General features: G+C 38.0%; 1 protein-coding gene and 1 long non-coding RNA gene across 2 annotated transcripts in view; one reads left to right on the forward strand and one right to left on the reverse strand.

Moving 5' to 3' along the window:
• Positions 1–18,735, reverse strand: part of LOC310838715 — a 69,886-nt gene extending 51,151 nt beyond the window's left edge. Inside the window, exon 1 of the long non-coding RNA XR_014561130.1 lies at positions 18,601–18,735. This is a non-coding gene — a long non-coding RNA (uncharacterized lncRNA). The remainder of the gene's footprint in view (positions 1–18,600) is intronic.
• GALNT18 (polypeptide N-acetylgalactosaminyltransferase 18) overlaps positions 1–20,489 on the forward strand; it is a 258,857-nt gene that overhangs the window by 138,093 nt on the left and 100,275 nt on the right. Inside the window, exon 3 of the mRNA XM_083725220.1 lies at positions 13,911–14,077. Coding sequence (XP_083581346.1) covers positions 13,911–14,077 — 167 coding nt within the window. The remainder of the gene's footprint in view (positions 1–13,910; positions 14,078–20,489) is intronic.

Genomic DNA, 20,489 nt, shown 5'->3' on the forward strand with positions numbered 1-20,489 from the left:
CACTTATCTCAAATATTCAAAAAAGAAGCTATTCAGAGATTTTAAAGTTAATAATGCCACTTTTATTTTTGACCAGAAGCTAGAACCCTTCTTATTCAAATCCACTCTACGTATAAGTTTAAAACTATTGTACGGATAACAACTAGAAAAGTGACTGCTCTACATTGTAAAAACCTGTTCATCATAGCAGCTTCAGGATCTAGTATATCAAATACTTCTGTTGAATGAACATGAACCTTATTCACAGAAAGGAACATTGCTTTATTCAACAGCCATGCTGGACAAGTGGTGTTGGTGTGTCAGACCTCAAAGCAATAAAGAACCCTCTCTATGTGTGTGTTGGATTAGATGCAAAGACAAGTCAGTATATCTGAACCAATCTTCTCATTTCAATCTATTTAACAGCAAAGTTATAAACAATCTGCCTCCTTGTTTAAATTGTAAATTAATTTAGGGGAAAGTTTCTAGAGTTAACAAGACATTTCTGCCAGAATATCAGGCTGTCTCTTTCTATTTTCCTTATGAAATTATGCTCCCCAAGGATTCCATTTAAATTTTTTATAGCTTTAAGTATAAAATTTTAAAAGTGTGTGTGAGAGAGACTCAACATTATTGCAGCTATGAACAAATTATTACAGTTGGGATTTTAAAGAAAAAGTTGGCTGCAGTTTTCATAGTCATATAAACTTTAGTTAACTTAGTGGATGTGCTGTCTAGTGTAGAACTACTGTACAGTGCTACCTCAGATTAAGTACTTAATTTGTTCTGGAGGTCCGTTCTTAACCTGAAACTGTTCTTAATCTGAAGCACCACTTTAGCTAATGGGGCCTCCTGCTGCCGCCGCACCGCCAGAGCGCGATTTCTGTTCTTATCCTGAAGCAAAGTTCTTAACCTGAAGCACTATTTCTGGGTTAGCGGAGTCTGTAACCTGAAAAGTATGTAACCTGAAGCGTATGTAACCTGAGGTACCACTGCATATCCCAATCCAGGAAGGACAACCTTCCATAGTTTTCTTCTTGTGGTTTGAAAACATGGTTGCAAAAGATGCTCTGAATACAATTTTACAGCTGGATTGTGATCACTTGTGTAGCACCCAACACAGATCTTCCCTGCTCCCAGGCAGAGAAGCTGAGAAGCAATGCTTTAAGGAGTGCCCTGGCTCCCACTGTGTTAGGCATTTCAGGGTGCCACATTGCCAATTAGCTCCCCCCAGGGGAGAAGCCAAGCAGCAACACTTTGAGGAGGTGCCCTGCTTCACCCCAAGTGCTGGGGCACAGTCTCAATGGAAGTGGCGGGGTATGGAGTGCAGTGACAGCAGAAGTGGTTGGTGGGGTATGGCAGACAGCAATTTCCATTTTGCCCGTCTTCCAAACTGATTCATCAAACCCATTGTTAGTTTTGGAATCAATAGTCTGGAACCAAACTATTCTTCCTGACAAATGCATTGGCAGGTTTCTTTTCAAAACAAGCTTTTATTTTCTTCTATACAGGTTCCCCCTTCTGCTGGCCTATGCGAGCTGCTTGAGATGAACTATCTCTCTTATTTCATGCAGATCTACAATGAGAGATAGTCATTGTATAGACACAGCTCTTTCTCCCCCTGTGTTTCTTAGTCTACTTTTATGGTTCAAGGATGCCTTTGACAAACTGTTTACTGCCCGACCTGTGTCACTCCAATCTGTTATCTAGTACTGTGCTATACTCAGTGAGTAAGGCAAACTGTTGACAGCGCCTGAGCTGCAGTACACTTGACAATATCGTGAAGAAATGCCAGTCTATTTCTGTTTATGAAATGGGATGTCAGCTTGACTGTGTACTATTTCAAGTATTGCAGCTCCATATAAGGAGCACATTGTGTAAAAAATGGCAAATCATCTAGTCTTCATCCTGAAGAAAATGTGGCTAACTGTTAGTTTAATAAGGACGACCCAGAATCTACATTGGACTGGATGCACAATTATTCTTTCACTCCAGCTAGATGCAGACCCCCCAACGCCCCTGGTCCAATTCCCCACAGTTGCCTGTGAAGCAGAGATAACATTCTCTACTAATGGAAAACAGGGGGAATGGGTGATGGGAATGGAAAAGAGTGAGCAGAGTATATGGTAAATTCCCAGGGAGGATGCATTGAATAAAGGGGCCATCAAAAAGCTGCAGAAACATGGTTCTCAGCTATGATTACCTTTGCATTGGAAACGCAATGCAATCTTGAATGAAAGCTCTTCGGCAAGGCAAACTAAAATAGTTCTCTGCTCCTCTTGGGCTTGCTATAAGTACCCAACAAGCCAACATATGTGATATGTATGTATTTAAATGAATAGGAACATAGGAAGCTACTATATACCAAATCAGACCATTGGTCCATAGTGCTCACCATTGTCCACACTGACTGGCAAAGGTTTTCCAGGATGTTTTAAGTAAGGCTCCTTCTCACCCTTTCCTGGAGATGCTCTGCTGCTGAGCTCTGGCTCTTCATCTTGCAAATGAAGCAAAATTTGCTCTATGGCCTTTCTGTTTGCTAAGAATCCCACACTTGTAGTGCACCAGTAGTTTAATATCTAATCTCTAATGTAAATAGAGACCATATAACACCGGTCTTGAAAGACCTACATTGGCTCCCAGTATGTTTCCGAGCACAATTCAAAGTGTTGGTGCTGACCTTTAAAGCCCTAAACGGCCTCGGTCCAGTATACCTGAAGGAGCGTCTCCACTCCCATCATTCTGCCTGGACGCTGAGGTCCAGCGCCGAGGGCCTTCTCGCGGTTCCCTCATTGCGAGAAGCAAAGTTACAGGGAACCAGGCAGAGGGCCTTCTCGGTAGTGGCGCCCACCCTGTGGAACGCCCTTCCAGCAGATGTCAAAGCGATAAACAACTACCTGACATTCAGAAGACATCTTAAGGCAGCCCTGTTCAGGGAAGTTTTTAACGTGTGATATTTTACTGTATTTTTGGTTTTTATGGAAGCCACCCAGAGTGGCTGGGGAGGCCCAGCCAGATGGGCGGGGTATAAATAATAAATTATTATTATTATTATTATTATTATTATTAATATGTATTATAGATAAAAAGGGGGGGTGTCTGTTAGAAAAATGGATGTGTGTGTGTGTACTCCACCACTGTGGAAGGCAGAGAACTTTGTTTTGTTTTAAACAAATGGTCTTTATATAAAAAACAGACTCCTTTATGCTCTGCAATTAATAAATAATAATAATAATAATAATAATAATAATAATAATAATAATAATTTCATTTCTATACCACTTTATATTTTTAAGAAAAAAATCAAAGTGGTTTACAAAGCATTAAAACATCAAATAAAACAAACCAGAATAAAATATTGCTGAATAAAGTCACATGTAAAGTATACATTCAAAGCAACATAATTAACAGGAAACTAAAATATTATCTTAAAAATCACAAATGCAGCCTAGGATACAAAGATATATGGGTGGGTACAAACTCAGTGTTGTAGGTTTGAGCCCCACGTTGGGCAAAAGATTCCTGCATGGCAAGGGTTAAGGGGGTTGCATAGATGTATATGAATGGGGTGTGGCTGTGGTCATTTCCAAGACTGTCATGTGGTCCACAGAAGGTTCCCCATGAAGGAATGCAGTTCTGGTGCTAACAGGCTTCCACACCTACACGCAAGTCCCCATATCATAGCATTTTTATTATGAACCATTGGCCTACCAAAATGTCTGCACTGAATAACAATATTAAACAAGATATCTTTTTAAAACAACAGCCCATTAAAATCAGTCCATTCTGCTTCAGTCCACTTGTGTATCTGTGTGTCAACATGGCGTTTAAAAAATAATTTTACCTATTTTCAAATGGCTGTTATTTGATCAGAAGCATTTTGATTGTGGGTGTCAATATTTATTGATTAAAAATATTGTCTCACTAAGACAACATAAGAGGGACGCGGGTGGCGCTGTGGGTAAAATCTCAGCGCCTAGGGCTTGCCGATTGCATGGTCGGCGGTTCGAATCCCCGCGGTGGGGTGAGCTCCCGTCTTTTGGTCCCAGCTCCTGCCCACCTAGCAGTTCGAAAGCAACCCCAAAGTGCAAGTAGATAAATAGGTACCGCTTTATAGCGGGAAGGTAAACGGCGTTTCCGTGTGCTGCCCTGGTGCCGGCTCGCCAGAGCAGCTTCGTCATGCTGGCCACGTGACCCGGAAGTGTCTGCGGACAGCGCTCGCCCCCGGCCTCTTAAGTGAGATGGGCGCACAACCCTAGAGTCAGACACGACTGGCCGTACGGGCAAGGGTACCTTTACCTTTACCTTTAAGACAACATATGTTTGAAAAAACTGGATCATTTGTAGACTGGTGTTTCACAGAAAGTGAGGCAAATGTTGAAGGCAGAAGCAACATATAAGAGAGTGACAAGGGTTTTAGCTCTGTTCTGTTCTAGTGTTTTAAAAACTAATATCAAAATGAGGAAGAACATAGAAATTTGATAAAGAAATTTGATTGAGTACCTACTCTAAAGAAACTCTCTCCTATAATCTGAAAAAATAATGATATGCAAACAAGAACTATGCAGTGTATGTATGTATGTATGTATGTATGTATGTATGTATTTGTACTTATTGATATTTTCAGTTAGATGTAGACAAAGCTAGCAAAGAGATAATAAGCCCTTGGAATACTGTAGCTATCATTAGCCCCTTCCCTTTCTTTTGGAGAGATTCTGCTACTCTTTTTCTTAACAGTGAGGGATAAAAGGCCACCTATGAAGTTGTAATCTGCCAGACATACTTATGCAAATATTATCTGTTTCTTTGGCTATCATAGACAAACAGCTTAGGGATTTGTGTTCCTCCTCTCCCCCCTCAAGTCAAAGAGTGCTCCTGTAACTTCAATAGTAGATTGTAGATAGAAAATGAGTTTATTAGGGTGGACGAAAAATGTTTTATGTAAGCTGGCCTGTAGTCTTTCCAATAACAAGGTTTCAGAAACCAGAGAACCATAAAATTAGGGGGAAAGCATAGAAGAGTGTCTAGTTCTACCTTCATCTATAGACAAATTGTCTTCACTTAAACTATTTCAAACCAAAGCCTTTCCAATTTCCTTTTTAAAAAAGAAAGGGGAAGGAAATTGTACAACTACCTGGGTATCATATTTTATTATCACCCATTTTACTTAGAAAGAAGCAGTTTTTGTATATTCAACCATAACTTGCTTCTCCACGACTTATTTCTTTCTGTCCATCTTACAATGACCCTGCTACATCATTCTCCTCCTACTTTACAGCATCCTTTCAAATATTTTAAGCTGCTGTCATGTTTGCTCATAATATTCTGTCAAAGCTACATGCTCCCAGTTCCTTACAGCATATATCAGATATTACCTTTGTCCATCTTCTCTCAAATTTTGAGCTTCTTATATCTTTCTAAAAATGCATTATAAAATGGACATAATCCAGTTTAGTGGAGGATTAAACTGTCTTCGGTAGACAAGTATACCTATTCTTACACACAGTATTTCTCCCCCACCAATGGATTTTACTTCACACACTCCACAGTTGTTGGTTTCTATTTACCGTAAGTAAAACCTCAGTTATCCTCAATTATGAATTTATATGTAGTTTCATTTGTTTTCCCCTCAGACTTTTCATTCCAAGATAAGTAGTTTATAGCACATGTCACATTAAAAATTATATTGCGGCAATGTACGCTTCTTCCACTTAAACATTGGACAAATGTGTTTATTAGATTATTAAGATCAACTTTCCCAAATACACGTAAGAGTCTTGTATGTACAGAAGTAGGCTTCTGTTAATATATTTCCAACTAGATGGGGATCTGTGACATAAATGGTGGCTGCACACAAGGGGCTGGTTTTTTATTACTCTATGTTCCCTTATTCCCTTTGCATGTGAGGGGAGGAGTTATCAATCTTCCGTTTGTTTATAGGAACAAATAGAGGGTTTGTTTTTTTTGCTGTGTCCTATCAGATTCTGGTTTGATAAAGTGGCTTGTTCACAAAGTGGTTTGGGCAAATTGCTGTTGGGTTGAGCTCAGATGCAGCAACAAACTATAGTTTGCTGTTACATCTAAACTAGACTATGGCATCTACTTAAGCTAGCAGCTATGGGCATCATGAGCCTTGCTTTTTAAGAAAATGGCCACAGTTAGAGCACGGAGTGGGATGTTTGGAAAGAATAAGATGTATGATTATTTGTTTGTTGGGTTTCTTTCTTTTTGCACTGTATATCACACATATTAGCTACAATATTGCCCGCATGTTTTTTTTTAGAAAATCTAGCTGTCTAGAAAGCCCAAAGTGCATTTTAAGAATAATGAATGATTTACCCTTCTGAAGCATCGTATCTTCATTTTATAATGAACACACACACAGATGCAGAATTTAGATGACCATATCTTGACTTAAGCATCTGAGATTTGCTCATACATGAATTCCCTGGCTCCTCCCTGCATGATGTGAACAATAAAGTCGGGAAGTTTCTAGTTAATAATAGTTTCAGTATTTGAAAGCATGATTTAATATCCTGGCTTGCTGCTAAGCTGGTACCAGAGTTTCTCAGTTTAGCGAAAACATGAAACAACAATCAGGTAGAGACTTCTGGTTTAATCACATCTCATGCAAAGGGAGAAGTAAAGATTCTGTATGTGTGCATAAAACTCATATCTTGGCTTATTAAGAGGAGATTTGATTGTTGAAATCAGGCCACTGTGATTTATTGTCAGTTAACAAACCAGGATAATAAAGCTTGTGTGAGGGTGGGGGCGTGGAGATGAAACGGGTGACAGGTGAGTGTTTGGTCCCAAAACGAAGACTTGTATGTATATCCACACCCAAACATAATATTACCTACTTTAGAATTATGGAGGGTGCCTGCCTACACACTGATGAAAGGTCAATATTTTCCCCACATGAACTTTCAATAAGTTCTTCTCTCCTTCATATAGATCAATAAAACTGAGTTTATTGAGGCTGTAAACTCCCAATTTTTTTGATCATATAATTTCTTCACACTGAGAACATTCTTGTTCTCAACCTTCAAGGAAGAATGTTAACATTTAAGTGACAAAAATTAATTTTGATGGTTTAATGTTTCTTCTTCTGGGTTCTACTTTATTAAAGACAATAAGAAATCAGCAAGCTATAATTAAATCTATCCTGCAGAAGTTTTAAATGGCCAAGAACTCATTATTACTCTGACCTTTTATCTTAGGAACCAGCCTGCGCTTGTTTGATGCTTTCTATTTTTTCTCCTTTTAGAATAATGTGGTCTTTTTAATAATCTGAACATTATACTTACAAATATTGCTTTTTATATGCCTATATTGACACATTGAGTCAAATTAAATTGCTGCTCCTTAGTTACTAGCGATAAAAAGGTCAGTTAATTTTGATTCTCTCAGTTTCTCTTTTTCTTCCGTGTTTCTGCAGCAATTTTCATATATATATATTTTAAAAAGCTCACCTTCAAAATTCATCAGCATTTTAATGCAAATTTCTCCCAATAAACACACTTGTATGCAGTTTTAACTAATGTACACATTTTTGCAAGTGATTTCTCCCAATAGAATGCATTTTTGTATGTTATTTTAATGAATATATTCATTTTAATGCATGCTTTCTAATACATGCATCTGTAAGCGTTGCTTGATTGGAGAAGTTGCATTGGAAAATTCAAATAAGTACAAATTTCCAAGGATGTCTGTGTTTTGGTCCTCTTGTTGTTTTGGAAAGTGTCAATGAGTTAAATTCACCTTTAAATGCAAACTGAATTTAATTCCTTCACCATTTCTATTAGTTATTAAGCTATATGTGATCTGGTTATCTTATCTGATTCATGGAATGTTTTTGACGAGTATACAAATATTAAAATTAAAAAAACCGACAATATAATATTCATGCAACTTTAAGCTCTTTGCAGAGAATTAAACATTAATAAAGGGAGTATTTACACAGCAGTAGTTGCTCTCCTATGGGCTTCATTGAATAGCATTGACAGTTTATGCAGCATGTTGAACTGTTACAGAAGGAAGTATTTAAATCACAGTAATTTATCCCAAGTTTAAGTTATTGTAATGTAATGCTGATAGTTCCTTCAGTGCTCAACTAAAAAAAACCCTGTAGATATGAAGAAATCATATATCCAGTGACACCTAATCCCTAGTACTCAGGTAATTTCACAAGCTTGTTAACTCACTGTATTTTGCCACCAATATAATGGAGGCATTCTATCATAAAGATTTGAAACATAGAGCTGCAATTGATTGCTGTGCTCTCTGTGTTTTGATGGCTATCAGTACTTTACTTCTGGTTCCAGACTGTAATGAATATGTTGGCCAAAGGAATGTCTGCCTTCCATGGGACTTATTCCCAGCCTCTCAAGTAAATATGCATATGTCAATGTAACATATAATTGAGGGCCAAATTAGTTGGAATTCATGCAATTAGCAATTGCATGGATATTTTTTTTAAAAAAATAACTATATCTCCATCTATATTATATGTGTCTGCCTGTCTTATAAGTGCGTCATAATATTGATTTGAATTTGTGGGAACAATTGTGGAAAACAAATTTAAAATTCACTGCTAATTATGCGTTAAAAGAGAACTATTTAAAAAAGATTCATAGGTGGTGTTTGACACCAAGTAAACTAGCCAAAATGTTTAGAGCAAAAAGTGACCTAAGTTGGAAGTGCAAAGAAACAACCGACACATTTTACCATTCACGGTGGTCTTGTAGAATAAAAGAATTTTGGGGGACAGTGTATAACGAACTTTAAAAAATGTTTAGAAGAACATTTTCCAAATACCCATGAGAAGAATGGCACCTTAAGATATTAGAATATAAAGAATTTGGCAGCATGACAAATAGATTAAGAAATAAAGATGCTAATAATTTAAAAGAGGACTGGGCATTATATATAGATTATATGGAAAAATATTATAACAAGAAAATAATTGTAACCTGCTGACCAAAAATACTCAGCAGTAGAGGTTACAAGGTAGGATACTGTAAGGTAGTGAAAACAACTTAGTAGAGTAAGAAAACATAGTTGAAAAGATAGCAGATAGGAAACCAGGGAAACAGTGGGAGTAAAAGTTAAGGTTTATAAGAGTCAAATAAATTGGAGAAATAAGTTATATTCATATATAGATGTCTTATATTTATGCTATTTCTCTTTCTTATTATCCTATGTATGACTGTAACAGTATGCATTGATGACATGATAAAACAGAAAAGCATTTTTTTAAAAAAAGTGTGTTATATTAAAACTACTGAAGTTATCCATACATTATTAGCTAAATCAGAATTATAAAGAAAGATGTATTAAAGAATCAGCAGATAGCAAGAGCTATCTAGCAATTTATAAACATTTAGAAGAACCACCTTCTTTCTTAGAAACTTTATAAGAAATTTCTAAGAAACATCTTTTAGTAAAGCACAAATGCCTTATATAAAGGTAAATAGCAGGGGAAAGGAACCCAATCCATATTTGGCCCTTGGGAAAAGGGGGCCTTAACTCTTCTGTCCCTTGCTAAGGCTCCAGTTTGTGTTTTTTTTAATATAAGATATTTATTAAAGTTTTCAATATTAATACAAAAAGAAAAATCAAAAATAAAAAGAAAGAAATAACAAAAATACAAAAATAAAAATAATTTTAAAAAAACACACAAAATTTCCACAACTTATTTTTCATTGACTTGTTTCCCAGACCTCCTCATACCTCCAATTTTTGTATTCCATTTCAAATTGTTAATTCAGCAAATCCTTATTAATAAGTTTTAACCTGCTTCTGAACCTTTTTTCCCTATTCTCTTAAAACATTACAGCTAGAAACCACTTAATTTTTATCCGACATCATTCTTACATTCATTAATTTTACAGTGTTTCTGTAGATAGTCTTTAAATTTCTTCCAATCTTCTTCCGCTGACTCTTCTCCCTGGTCTCAGATTCTGCCGGTCATTTCTGCTAGTCCCATATAGTCTATCATCTTCATCTGCCATTCTTCCAGAGTGGGTAGATCCTGTGTCTTCCAATACTTTGCGATGAGTATTCTTGCTGCTGTTGTTGCATACATAAAGAAAGTTCTGTCCTTCTTTGACACCAATTGGCCGACCATGCCCAGGAGAAAGGCCTCTGGTTTCTTCAAGAAGGTATATTTAAATACCTTTTTCATTTCATTATATATCATTTCCCAGAAAACCTTAATCCTTGGGCACGTCCACCAAAGGTGAAAGAATGTACCTTCATTTTCTTTACATTTCCAACATTTATTATCGGGCAAATGATAGATTTTTGCAAGCTTGACTGGGGTCATGTACCACCTGTAAATCGCTAAGGCTCCAGTTTGGATCATGGTCCCCACACATTCTTTTTGGGTTGGAATAAAAGCTCCCATTTGTGTTAATGAGAGCTTTTCTTCCAGTGCACAGAACAGCTCTTCCCAGCCCCGGTAGCACCCTTGCCTCAGTTCTGTTTACTTTTTCTTCCTCTTCTTTGGCGATCACTTGTAGCTCAGTAAGATTGTCTTCCATAAAATGGTTTTAACAATGAGACTGTGGAGGCCAATTCTGGATCCACACGTCCTTCCACAGTGGGGACATTGGTTTCCAGGCGGGAGTTGATCACGATGTGGATTTTCCAAGCATGCCTTCCTCTTAGCATGTTTCTCCCTTGCATCCTGAGTTTGAGTGTCTTCAAAGCCGATGACACCTTTGGTAAAGATTGTTCTCCAATTAGAACTGTCACAGGCCAGTGTTTCCCAGTTGTCAGTGTTTATATCACATTTTTTTAGATTTGCCTTGAGACAGTCTTTAAACTTCTTTTGTTGACCACCAGCATTACGCTTTCCATTTTTAAGTTCGGAATAGAGTAGTTACTTTGGAAGACAATGATCAGACATCCGCACAACATGACCAGTCCAGCGAAGTTGATGTTGAAGAATCATTGCTTCAACACTGGTGATCTTTGCTTCTTCCAGTACACTGAAATTAGTTCACCTGTCTTCCCAAGTGATGTGTAAAATTTTTCAGAGACACCATTGATGGAATCTTTCGAGGAGTTGGAGATGGCGTTTATAAGTGGTCCATGTTTCACAAGCATATAGTAAGGTTGGTAGAACAATAGCTTTCTAAACAAGCATTTTGGTTTCCCTGAGAATGTCCTGGTCCTCAAACACTCTGCACTTCAATCGGGAGAAAGCCGCACTCGCAGAGCTAAGTTGATGCTGGATTTCGGCATCAATGTTGGCCCTTGTGGAAAGATAACTGCCTAGGTAGAAGAAGTGATCAACATTTTCTAATGTTACACCGTTGAGTTCGATTTGTGGTGCTGCAGAGGGGTTATTTTGTACTTGTTGCTGCAACACTTTGGTTTTTTGGATGTTGAGTGATAGGATGTTGATTTTCGTAAGCTTCTGCAAAGATATTTAGGATGGTTTGGAGGTTATCCTCTGAGTGTGTGTACACTACATTGTAATCAGCAAACTAAGTAGAAATCATATTACTTTTTACAAGCAATCAACGCAATTGCTAATTTGCAAGAATGACTTACTTAGTTTTGCCTTGGGATTCTTGGCTGTACCCTTCTTCCTCCTTTTAAAAATGTATTGAGCTCTAACACTATGTTTTATAGAAAACAAGCTGATGAAACTGCCTTTCAAAATTGTATCTAGTTATTCCTCTGAAAGTCCTGCTTGCTATGGAGCACACTTGCCTCTACAAATATACCCGGAGGTAGGAGGGTGTCCTTGTGCTGGCATTGTCATTTCTCCACTTGAAGTGGCCTCACATGTCCAAACATCAGCTTTAGTTGGGATGGTATGCTCTCTACAAGTAGTTTGTGTCTAATGGCAGCTCTGAATCCACCTCCAAGTCAGGATTGACTAGCTGCTCTGAAGGTACAGAGGACAGCAGTCAGGTGCAGATGCCAAGAAATCAGTATCAAGTCCCAGCTGATAGCAGTTGGATAGATATCACAGGAGGTGAGAAGTGTGAGTCCTCCTCTGATTTTCTTCTAATCCCACTGCCCCACTCCTTTGAGCTTTTGGCTGTCAAAAAGAGCCAAGAAGAGAAGCAAGGTTGAAGGTATGCAGCATTTCTTCCACAACACACGCTGTTTGGGTAGCACCTGCAGTTCCAAAACCATATCCAGGAACAAGTGGACCCCTTGTTTCTGTGTCTCAGAAGGGACATTTCCCTGGGGAACATGACACAATTGAATTACTGGATTTATAATAGTTTGATCGTGCCCTGAACTCCTTTGGAGGTTTCTGTGTGGGGAGGCAGATTTCTAAAGAAATGCAATGCATAATTCAATTTATTTGTGATGGAAATACATTTGAAAGCAGATTACTAAGGATAAATAATATGGAAGAATGATTCTTCATTATCTTAAGTGAGCTCCACGCTGTTTATTAAACTTCCATTATAAGGGGAGAAAACTGCAATGGTCCTTCTTTGTGACCATCCTCAGCAAATGTTGTCTGCTTAGAAATGCTTTCTGAGAGAATTACCAAGCCCCTTTCTGTTTACTGCCTGCTGTGCTTGAAAGAGAACATTTGTAGCATACTTTTACCTGTGCTGTATGTAGTTTTCTGGTGACTATGACAACAGATGCTTCGGTCCCGCATTCTTTTATTAATTCTAACCTAGCTTGACCACTAGACATGGGCTATGTTTTGTTTTAGATATTGATATGAACAAATGACCAACATTATTATAGAAGCTTTGCATGTACAGACCTGTTATTCAGGTCCTTATTTTGATGATGTCAAATAAAGTATGGGCGATCAACATGCTGCCTTTGATATTACATATGAACAAATGCCTTCAGTAAGGCGTGGGGGGGGAATCGGTGATGCTTAAAATATATGTTGGTCTTGTATTATGGCTAAGTTGGAAAAATGAACTTTGTTTAAAGTGAACATACTTTCCCTTCAGATGTTCTGCACTTGACCCTTGATACTTTCTCCCATTTTGAAACACTTTCTCACTTGATCTTCACTGACAATTACTTTCTAGATTAGTGGGTCCTAATTAGTGTTCCACAGATCCCAGGGGGTCCACATAACCCACCAGGCAGTCCATGGCACATAATCCATCAACATTTTCTTTTGTCATCCCTATTATGGTAACTTATCAACTTCAAAGTAATTTCCAGAAGTAACCTTTAACTCTCTTGTATCAACAGTTAATCAATGTAAGCTTTAAAAACCGATAATTAAAATTAGCCATAATTCTAACATGTTAAGGGTGAGATAAACTGTGACACTAAAATGGATAAATTTATGAAATCTAAATTAAAGTACAGTGGTACCTCGGGTTACAGATGCTTCAGGTTAGAGACGTTTCAGGTTACAGACTCCGCTAACCCAGAAATAGTACCTCGGGTTAAGAACTTTGCTTCAGGATGAGAACAGAAATCGTGCAGCGGCAGCAGGAGGCCCCATTAGCTAATGTGGTACCTCAGGTTAAGAACAGTTTCAGGTTAAGAACGGACCTCCAGAATGAATTAAGTTCTTAACCTGAGGTACCACTGTATGTGTATTTAGTATTATAGGGAAATGTGGGAAATGAATATTTCAAAAATTCATTCACAGAGTATACCACCGGTCTTCACGGAAACAATTTTCTCCTGTTCATATGAAATATCCTTGATTATTCAACATATCTAAGACCATTCCTGTGTCCCTCTATCAAATGTCAAATAATACGCTCACTCAAGAAATTCAGTGGATAGATGTCTCTCCATATGTTGAACTGAATTTTTCTAGGTAGCAAATTCAGAAATTCCATGTAATTCCTAGCTAATGCAAATAATGAAAATACCAAGGACTGTATCAACCAGAAGGGATGAACTTATGGCTTCTACATTTCATTTGAGAAATTGACAGTGCATTCTTTTTCTTTGTTTCAAAGGTGCAAGAATCTCACATTTCCAGACAGTCTTCCTGAGGTCAGCATTGTTTTCATATTTGTGAATGAAGCTCTCTCAGTGATTCTGCGTTCCATTCATTCTGCTATCGACAGGACTCCTGCTCATTTGCTCAAAGAGATTATTTTAGTTGATGACAACAGTAATAATGGTGAGTAGCATGCACCAAAAGGATGAGGTCTTACCCTGTGTTCAGTTGCAATCGTTATGCTTGATTATAACATGGCCATTCTGTTTTGCACAAAAAACTCCCAGTGGCAAGAACAGAGAATCTGAGGATGGGCATCTTTTTGAAACATTTAAAGACTTTTCTACTCAAGCTTGCTTTGGCCACTACATGGGAGGTGTAATAGGAAACACAAATAGTCAAACTCTCCTCTTTCCCAGTGCCTTTATACTTGCACCTGAAAGTATCAATTTTTTGACATTTTGGTCATTTAAGAATTACCACAAGTCTGTTTTACCACCTGAGAACCTGCTTTACTCATTGAGAATTTACTTTGGTTTACACCTAGGATGAGAAACCTGTGGCCTTCTATATGTATGCTGTTGTACTCCAGCCCCCATCAGCCCCAGCCAGCATGGTCAGGGATGATGAGAGTTGTAGTCCCACTACATCTGGAAGCTCACAGGTTCCTCCATCCCTGCTTTACCCCCTTCAAGTAGTTTACACTCTTGTTTTATTGAATTTTAATGTTCCTCACACTGGGAACAACAAAGAGCCAATTATAAATAATTTAAATAAAGATTTATTCTGTGGCTACCACATTGGAAATCCATTATTTGAAGATGTTTTATTATGTGTTGGAAAACATGCTCAGGGCAAGCTAAGAATATAGGACTATCTTCTATCTCATGAACCTCCCTAAATATTAACAGGCACAGGTAAGGTGGATGGTAACTAGAGATGGGGGGCCTTTTTGGTTGTGCTACACAACTTTGAAATTCTCTCGCCAGAAAGTTGCCAAGTCTGTTGCCTTTCAGTTCCACTTGAATTCTTTCAAAATGCCCTGGCATTGGAGATCTTTTCAATCTGTCTGTTTTTAGTTTTTATATGCTGTTACAAATCTAGCTGTTCTTCTGAGTTTTTGTTTGTTATCAGTTTTTATTTTTGATTGTTTAGATTGTTTAAGCTTATTTTTAAGCAACTGGAATGTAGATGTGGCATCTCAATAACTGTCTAAATAGTTAATAATGGTCTGGTTTGCATGTTGCTTTGTGGCTAGAAGGCAAAGCTGGCAAAGTTTCAGGAAGACTTCTGGGACTTCCTTCCTCATAGCCAGTTTAATTATCATTATTCATTCATTTCTATTAATTTCATATCGTTCTGTTTTTAAGGGGGGGAAATCAAAGTGGTTTACAACACATTAGAATATCAAGTAAAACAATCCAGAATAAAATGTTCCTGGAGAAAATCAAATACAAAGTATACATTCAAAGCAACATAATTAACAAGAAACCAAAATATTATCTTAAAGAATTCAGAATAAAACATTACGAAGGAGGTCAGATACAGAATGCATGTTTAACTTAGCAAAGATAACAAAAAAAATTTTTAAAATATTTGTATATATTTAAATATTGAAAATGCATAAATAGAAATTAAAAACACGATTTCAAAGGAAAACCTTACTAAAGGAAGTCGGGTATAAAATGCACATTTAAAACAGCATAATTAACAAGAGATTAAAATATTATCATAAACATAGAACACATCTGCTGCTGTTGCTGCCAGTCTTGCCAATGGTGGTTCATGGTGGTTGGTAGTTGGGGAAGCTCAGGCTCGATAACCTGGGTCTTCACTAAGAGACAACCAACATGGTCTCTGGCCTCTTCAGTAGCCTCAGCTTTTGTAGCTGGAGTCAGTCAGGGCTCTGCCCTCCCAGGCCAGGTGGAAAAAAGCCTGTAAGGTCTTCCAGGACTCACAGCCAAGATGGTTAAGACTTTGTTATTTACCCAGGAATTTTAATTTGTATAATCCCTCAGCCTGCGTGGTGGTTTTAGCTGCTGTCTTTTATTATGTTTGCTAATGCTAGTGTTTAATTGTTTTGCATTAGGTTTTAATTAATTGATTATCTATGTCATTGCACAGTGCCCTGAAATCTGTTTTTTTATGAAGGGTTGTATATAACTGCTATAAGTAAGGAAATAGCTTAGTTCCGGCTATGCTGCAATTTGTACATGCAGATGGTGTATGTTTCCTTTGGAGAAATCATCTTAGCAGAGCTAAGAATCAATTCTAATTGGATTGTAAAGCCATTTGCACCACTAGAACTGGTATATAAGTATGTAATAACTCTTCTTTTAATAATATGTAATGGACCTTGTTTTAATAAAATGCTCTGCATTTCTTTGACTTAGTTACTATTGCTAGTTAGTTAAGATTATGTTACTAGTTATCTGCTTGGCTTAACCACCAGTGCAGGAGGACATGGGTTTTGGAATTTTGTATTTGATTATTGAACGCCAGCATTGTACTAGGGGCTATGCAAAATACAGAAATGAATCTAGCCCTCCTCATGCATTCAAAGAAATGTGAGAGGCTTCCAACTGGCTTAGATGCATGGACACCAGCCCCAACCCCAGCATCCCATTGGCCATTGACCTTGCCTCCCCTTTCCCAAACTTGACAGGTTGAGCGTAAAGATCTACAGGGAGATGCTAATTGCATTTAGTTGAACTCTATTAGAATCACCCACTTAGTTGAGAGCCCTGTGCAAACCAGAAGGAAGAATTATAACTACATGCAACTGAACATGACTAGAATCTCCCTGCAAACCTTCACCCTCAACCCATGTAAGTTGAAAGAGGCGGAACAAGTCCAACGTCTGCTCTCCCTGCCCAGTTGGAGCTCTAACAAGTTTTCTGAGTATCTGAAGAGGGCTACAGCCTATATGCAAGGGGCTTTTATGCAGTAAGGGCTGTGCAGTTAAAATGGATGTGACAGTATGAGAATAATTTTGAGGACTTTTAGTGAACTGCTCCATGACATAGACTTGGCTACTCTTTGGCTTAACAACCATGGGCTTTTAACAACAGTTGCCTGATGCTGGTAGGAGCATAGTTTCAGGTAAGGGTTATTTGGGATGGGGTGTGTATATGTATATGTATGTGCTGGTTACTGTAAAGCTATGTGCATCCCTTTGGCTACCAACATGTACTAGTCAGATGTACTAATGTTGCCAACCACTCCTTTGCATCTTTCAGCCTGGGGTCCCTCACATCACATATTAAATTTCAAGCCAGCCTCACAATGAACCATACTTATTTTGATAGATCAGCTGGAACCCACAACGTTCATATTGGATCTGCATTTTTTCTGCTCTAAGGAGCTGCACTGCAGACAGCTTACCTTCTAGCCTGCCCTCCTGTATAACTGTTGCATGACCCCTGCTACTGCTTTTGCAGCGGCCCACTCTAGAATCAGTGATGTGCATCGGATTTGGGTTTTAAAAAAAGAAAAGGAGATGTGGTGGAATTAAAATGAAATAAGCCTCCTGTGCCATGCGTTTCTGCTTGCTGCTATTTTCTGTATGCCAAGAAAATATTAAAACTCAGACACTAGCAAATATAAGAGCTGAATCTAAATCCACAAACACTGGAAAGTGCTATATTTCACCAAGCCTTTGCCAAACGTTCCTTAAGACACCATCAGAGGGTAGGATGGGAAGGTTATTTGCTTTCATCCATTTATCCAACAACACAGGACAGAGAATTGGGAGCATTGAGAAATTATCAGATATACCAAAAGGAGAAAGCAGGTAATGAATTAAGGAAGGTTACAGAGTGCTTTGTTTGCTCCTGTGATGTGTCGAGTATAAATCTTCTGCACGGCAAGTACCTTAACATGTAGGCAGATTTGGGGGTCATTGATAACTGCTCAAATGATACATATTTGCAATTCCAGTCATGAACAGATAACACTTTGTAATTCCATCAAGATGGTCTCAGCTGACAATAGAAAATAACAATGATTCATTTAATCTTAACAAAAAAAATTCCTTCCAGTAGCACCTTAAAGACCAACTAAGTTGGTCTTAGAATAAACGGACATAAATTGGACATCAGGAATCACAAGACAGAGAAACCAGTAGGAGAACACTTCAATCTCCCAGGACATTCTATACAAGATCTCAAAGTAGCTGTTTTACTACAAAGGAATTTCAGAAATAGACTGGAAAGAGAAGCTGCTGAATTGCAACTTATCACCAAACTTAAAACCATGGAGACACCTGGTCTGAACAAAGACCTTGGATTCTTATCTCATTATATATGACAAAGCCATTTTTCACCTTCCCACCCCTTGCTTTTTCCTGTAAGACCTATTGCAGTCGTTAAGAGTCTTCAACAGGCTCATCACAGCTATCTGCCAATCACCCATTCCCACCACCCTTCTGAGTAATACCCCTCCCCACCTTCTCACTATATAGAAGGGTCTGGAAACTTCTGTTTCAGTGTATCTGAAGAAGTGTGCATGCACACGAAAGCTCATACCAAGAACTAAGTTGGTCTTTAAGGTGCTACTGGAAGGAATTTTTTTTGTTTTGACTATGGCAGACCAACACGGCTACCTATCTGTAACTGGAATCATTTAATCTTGTTTAGCATGCACCAGATTTCCAAAGATGAGTACTCTTAAGTAATACCAGAACTATGAATATGTTTTTTACTTACCGTATATATATTGCCAAGCAAAGTGCACTCCATAGTAACTGTTCTTCTTTAGTGTTCCACTCTATCAGTGGTCCATTCCCAATCTATTGGCCTCTGTTCCTCTTTTCCTTTCAGAGAGCCCCTGCCTGTCTTAAGTGAGCCTAAAAAGGATAAGGGTTATAATGTATTAAAGGCACCAATTTCAAAACAATTTCTCTGCTCTGTAAGGCTGCTGTGTAAAGTATTTGTTTTATAATTAAGTCTCGAAAATTAGGGAAATGGAAAGTTAATCCAGCAGATAATCTTTGGCAATGCATTGAAGACGTTGTCGTGGCTTGCATGTTTTTGGTACTAAAGAGGGTCTCCTTTACTTTAAACAGTGATTCAGTGCCACAGGGCATTTTATTGCCTTAATCTTGAACTAAGTACAAATGCTGATCCTCCTTTATCCAAATCCATGGGTTATCCTAATCCTTTATTTAGTCCATGTTCATTTGTTTCAGTCTTGTTTGGACCTGTGATGCTAAATGAGCTTAAAGTTGAGTGAACCTTCCCCCTCCCCTCCCCCTCCCCCACTCAGGTGTGAGTTTAACCCTTTCCCTCTGCCCTGCTCCCAGGAAACTGCTAGGCTGGCAGCGTGAGTAGATAAATAGGTCCCACTGCAGCAGGAAGGTAAACAGCATTTCCATGTGCTCTGGCTGCAATCAGGGTGTCCTGTTGCATCAGAAGCAGTTTAGTCCAGCAAGCCACATGACTCAGAAAGCTGTCTGTGGACAAATACTGGCTCCCTCGGCCTGAAAGCAGAGATGAGCGCCACATCCCATAGTCTATTTTGACTGGACATAACTGTCCAGGGGTCCTCTACCTTTTTACCTTTACCTTTATTGTTGGTAATAGATAGTAATTACAGTGATGATGTTAAAGCTGTTGCAATTGGCACTATTTAATGTTTGGGAAATTAAAAACAACAGCAGCAGCAGAATAAATTCTTTCCTGTGTTTGCATTGCTAGCCGTTCTCTCAACAATAGCATTAGATTATCAGTCGCACCAGAATTCAGTCTTTTGTAAACTTTTTGGAAGTTGCATTTGTTAAGTGCTAGTTGAGGATAGAACTTACACTTTAATGATGTCTTAAGACTTAGTATAAAATTAACAGTATATGCGTGTACATATCAAATTTCTTTACATTTATCTTGAGAAATATAACCAGCAGTAGCTTATTCATTCACTTCAGCATATGTCAAGCAAATTAACTGTGATTTTTGCTAAGCTCCAGTACAGTTTTTCTAAGTTTCCAATTATATTTTAGAAGCCCTCAATTAATCTCCTACAAAGCCTTCATTCCTATTTTTTTTAAAAAACAAACGTTTGAAGTGGAAAAAACTGTGAAGATGTCACTGCATCTATGTCATTTGAGCAGTAGATTTTTAACACTTACAAAGCTTGGATCTTCTCATTATTGAAGCAACTTAGAGTGCATTATGTTAGCATTTCACCTGTCAGCTTTTCCTTATGAAACTGGGTAAGCAAAATCTGAAAATTAAAAATGTTTCATCTATGTTTGAAAAGGTTTGTATACATTTTTACCCTTTAATCCCCCAGTTTTGTACATTGCGGCGGGGTGAGCTCCCGTCTTGTGTATCAGAAATGAAAGTTTATGCTGGGCTGTTGATTATATGCCACTGTCAGTAATACCCTAGCCAATCAGGCGTATTTTTATTACCACATTAATCATAACTGATAACCCAGTTGAAAACATATCACTTGGAGATAAATCACATTGAGAGAGCTGGCTAAGACTGATTAACTAAGTACAATTGTCAAGTTTTAAACACACACAATGTAACTACTGTTTTTTGCTTTCATTTTATCATATCCTACACACCCCACACCTAAAGTGAGGTATATT

The sequence above is a fragment of the Podarcis gaigeae genome, assembly GCF_964106915.1.
Source record: "Podarcis gaigeae genome assembly, chromosome: 1".
NCBI lineage: Eukaryota > Metazoa > Chordata > Lepidosauria > Squamata > Lacertidae > Podarcis > Podarcis gaigeae.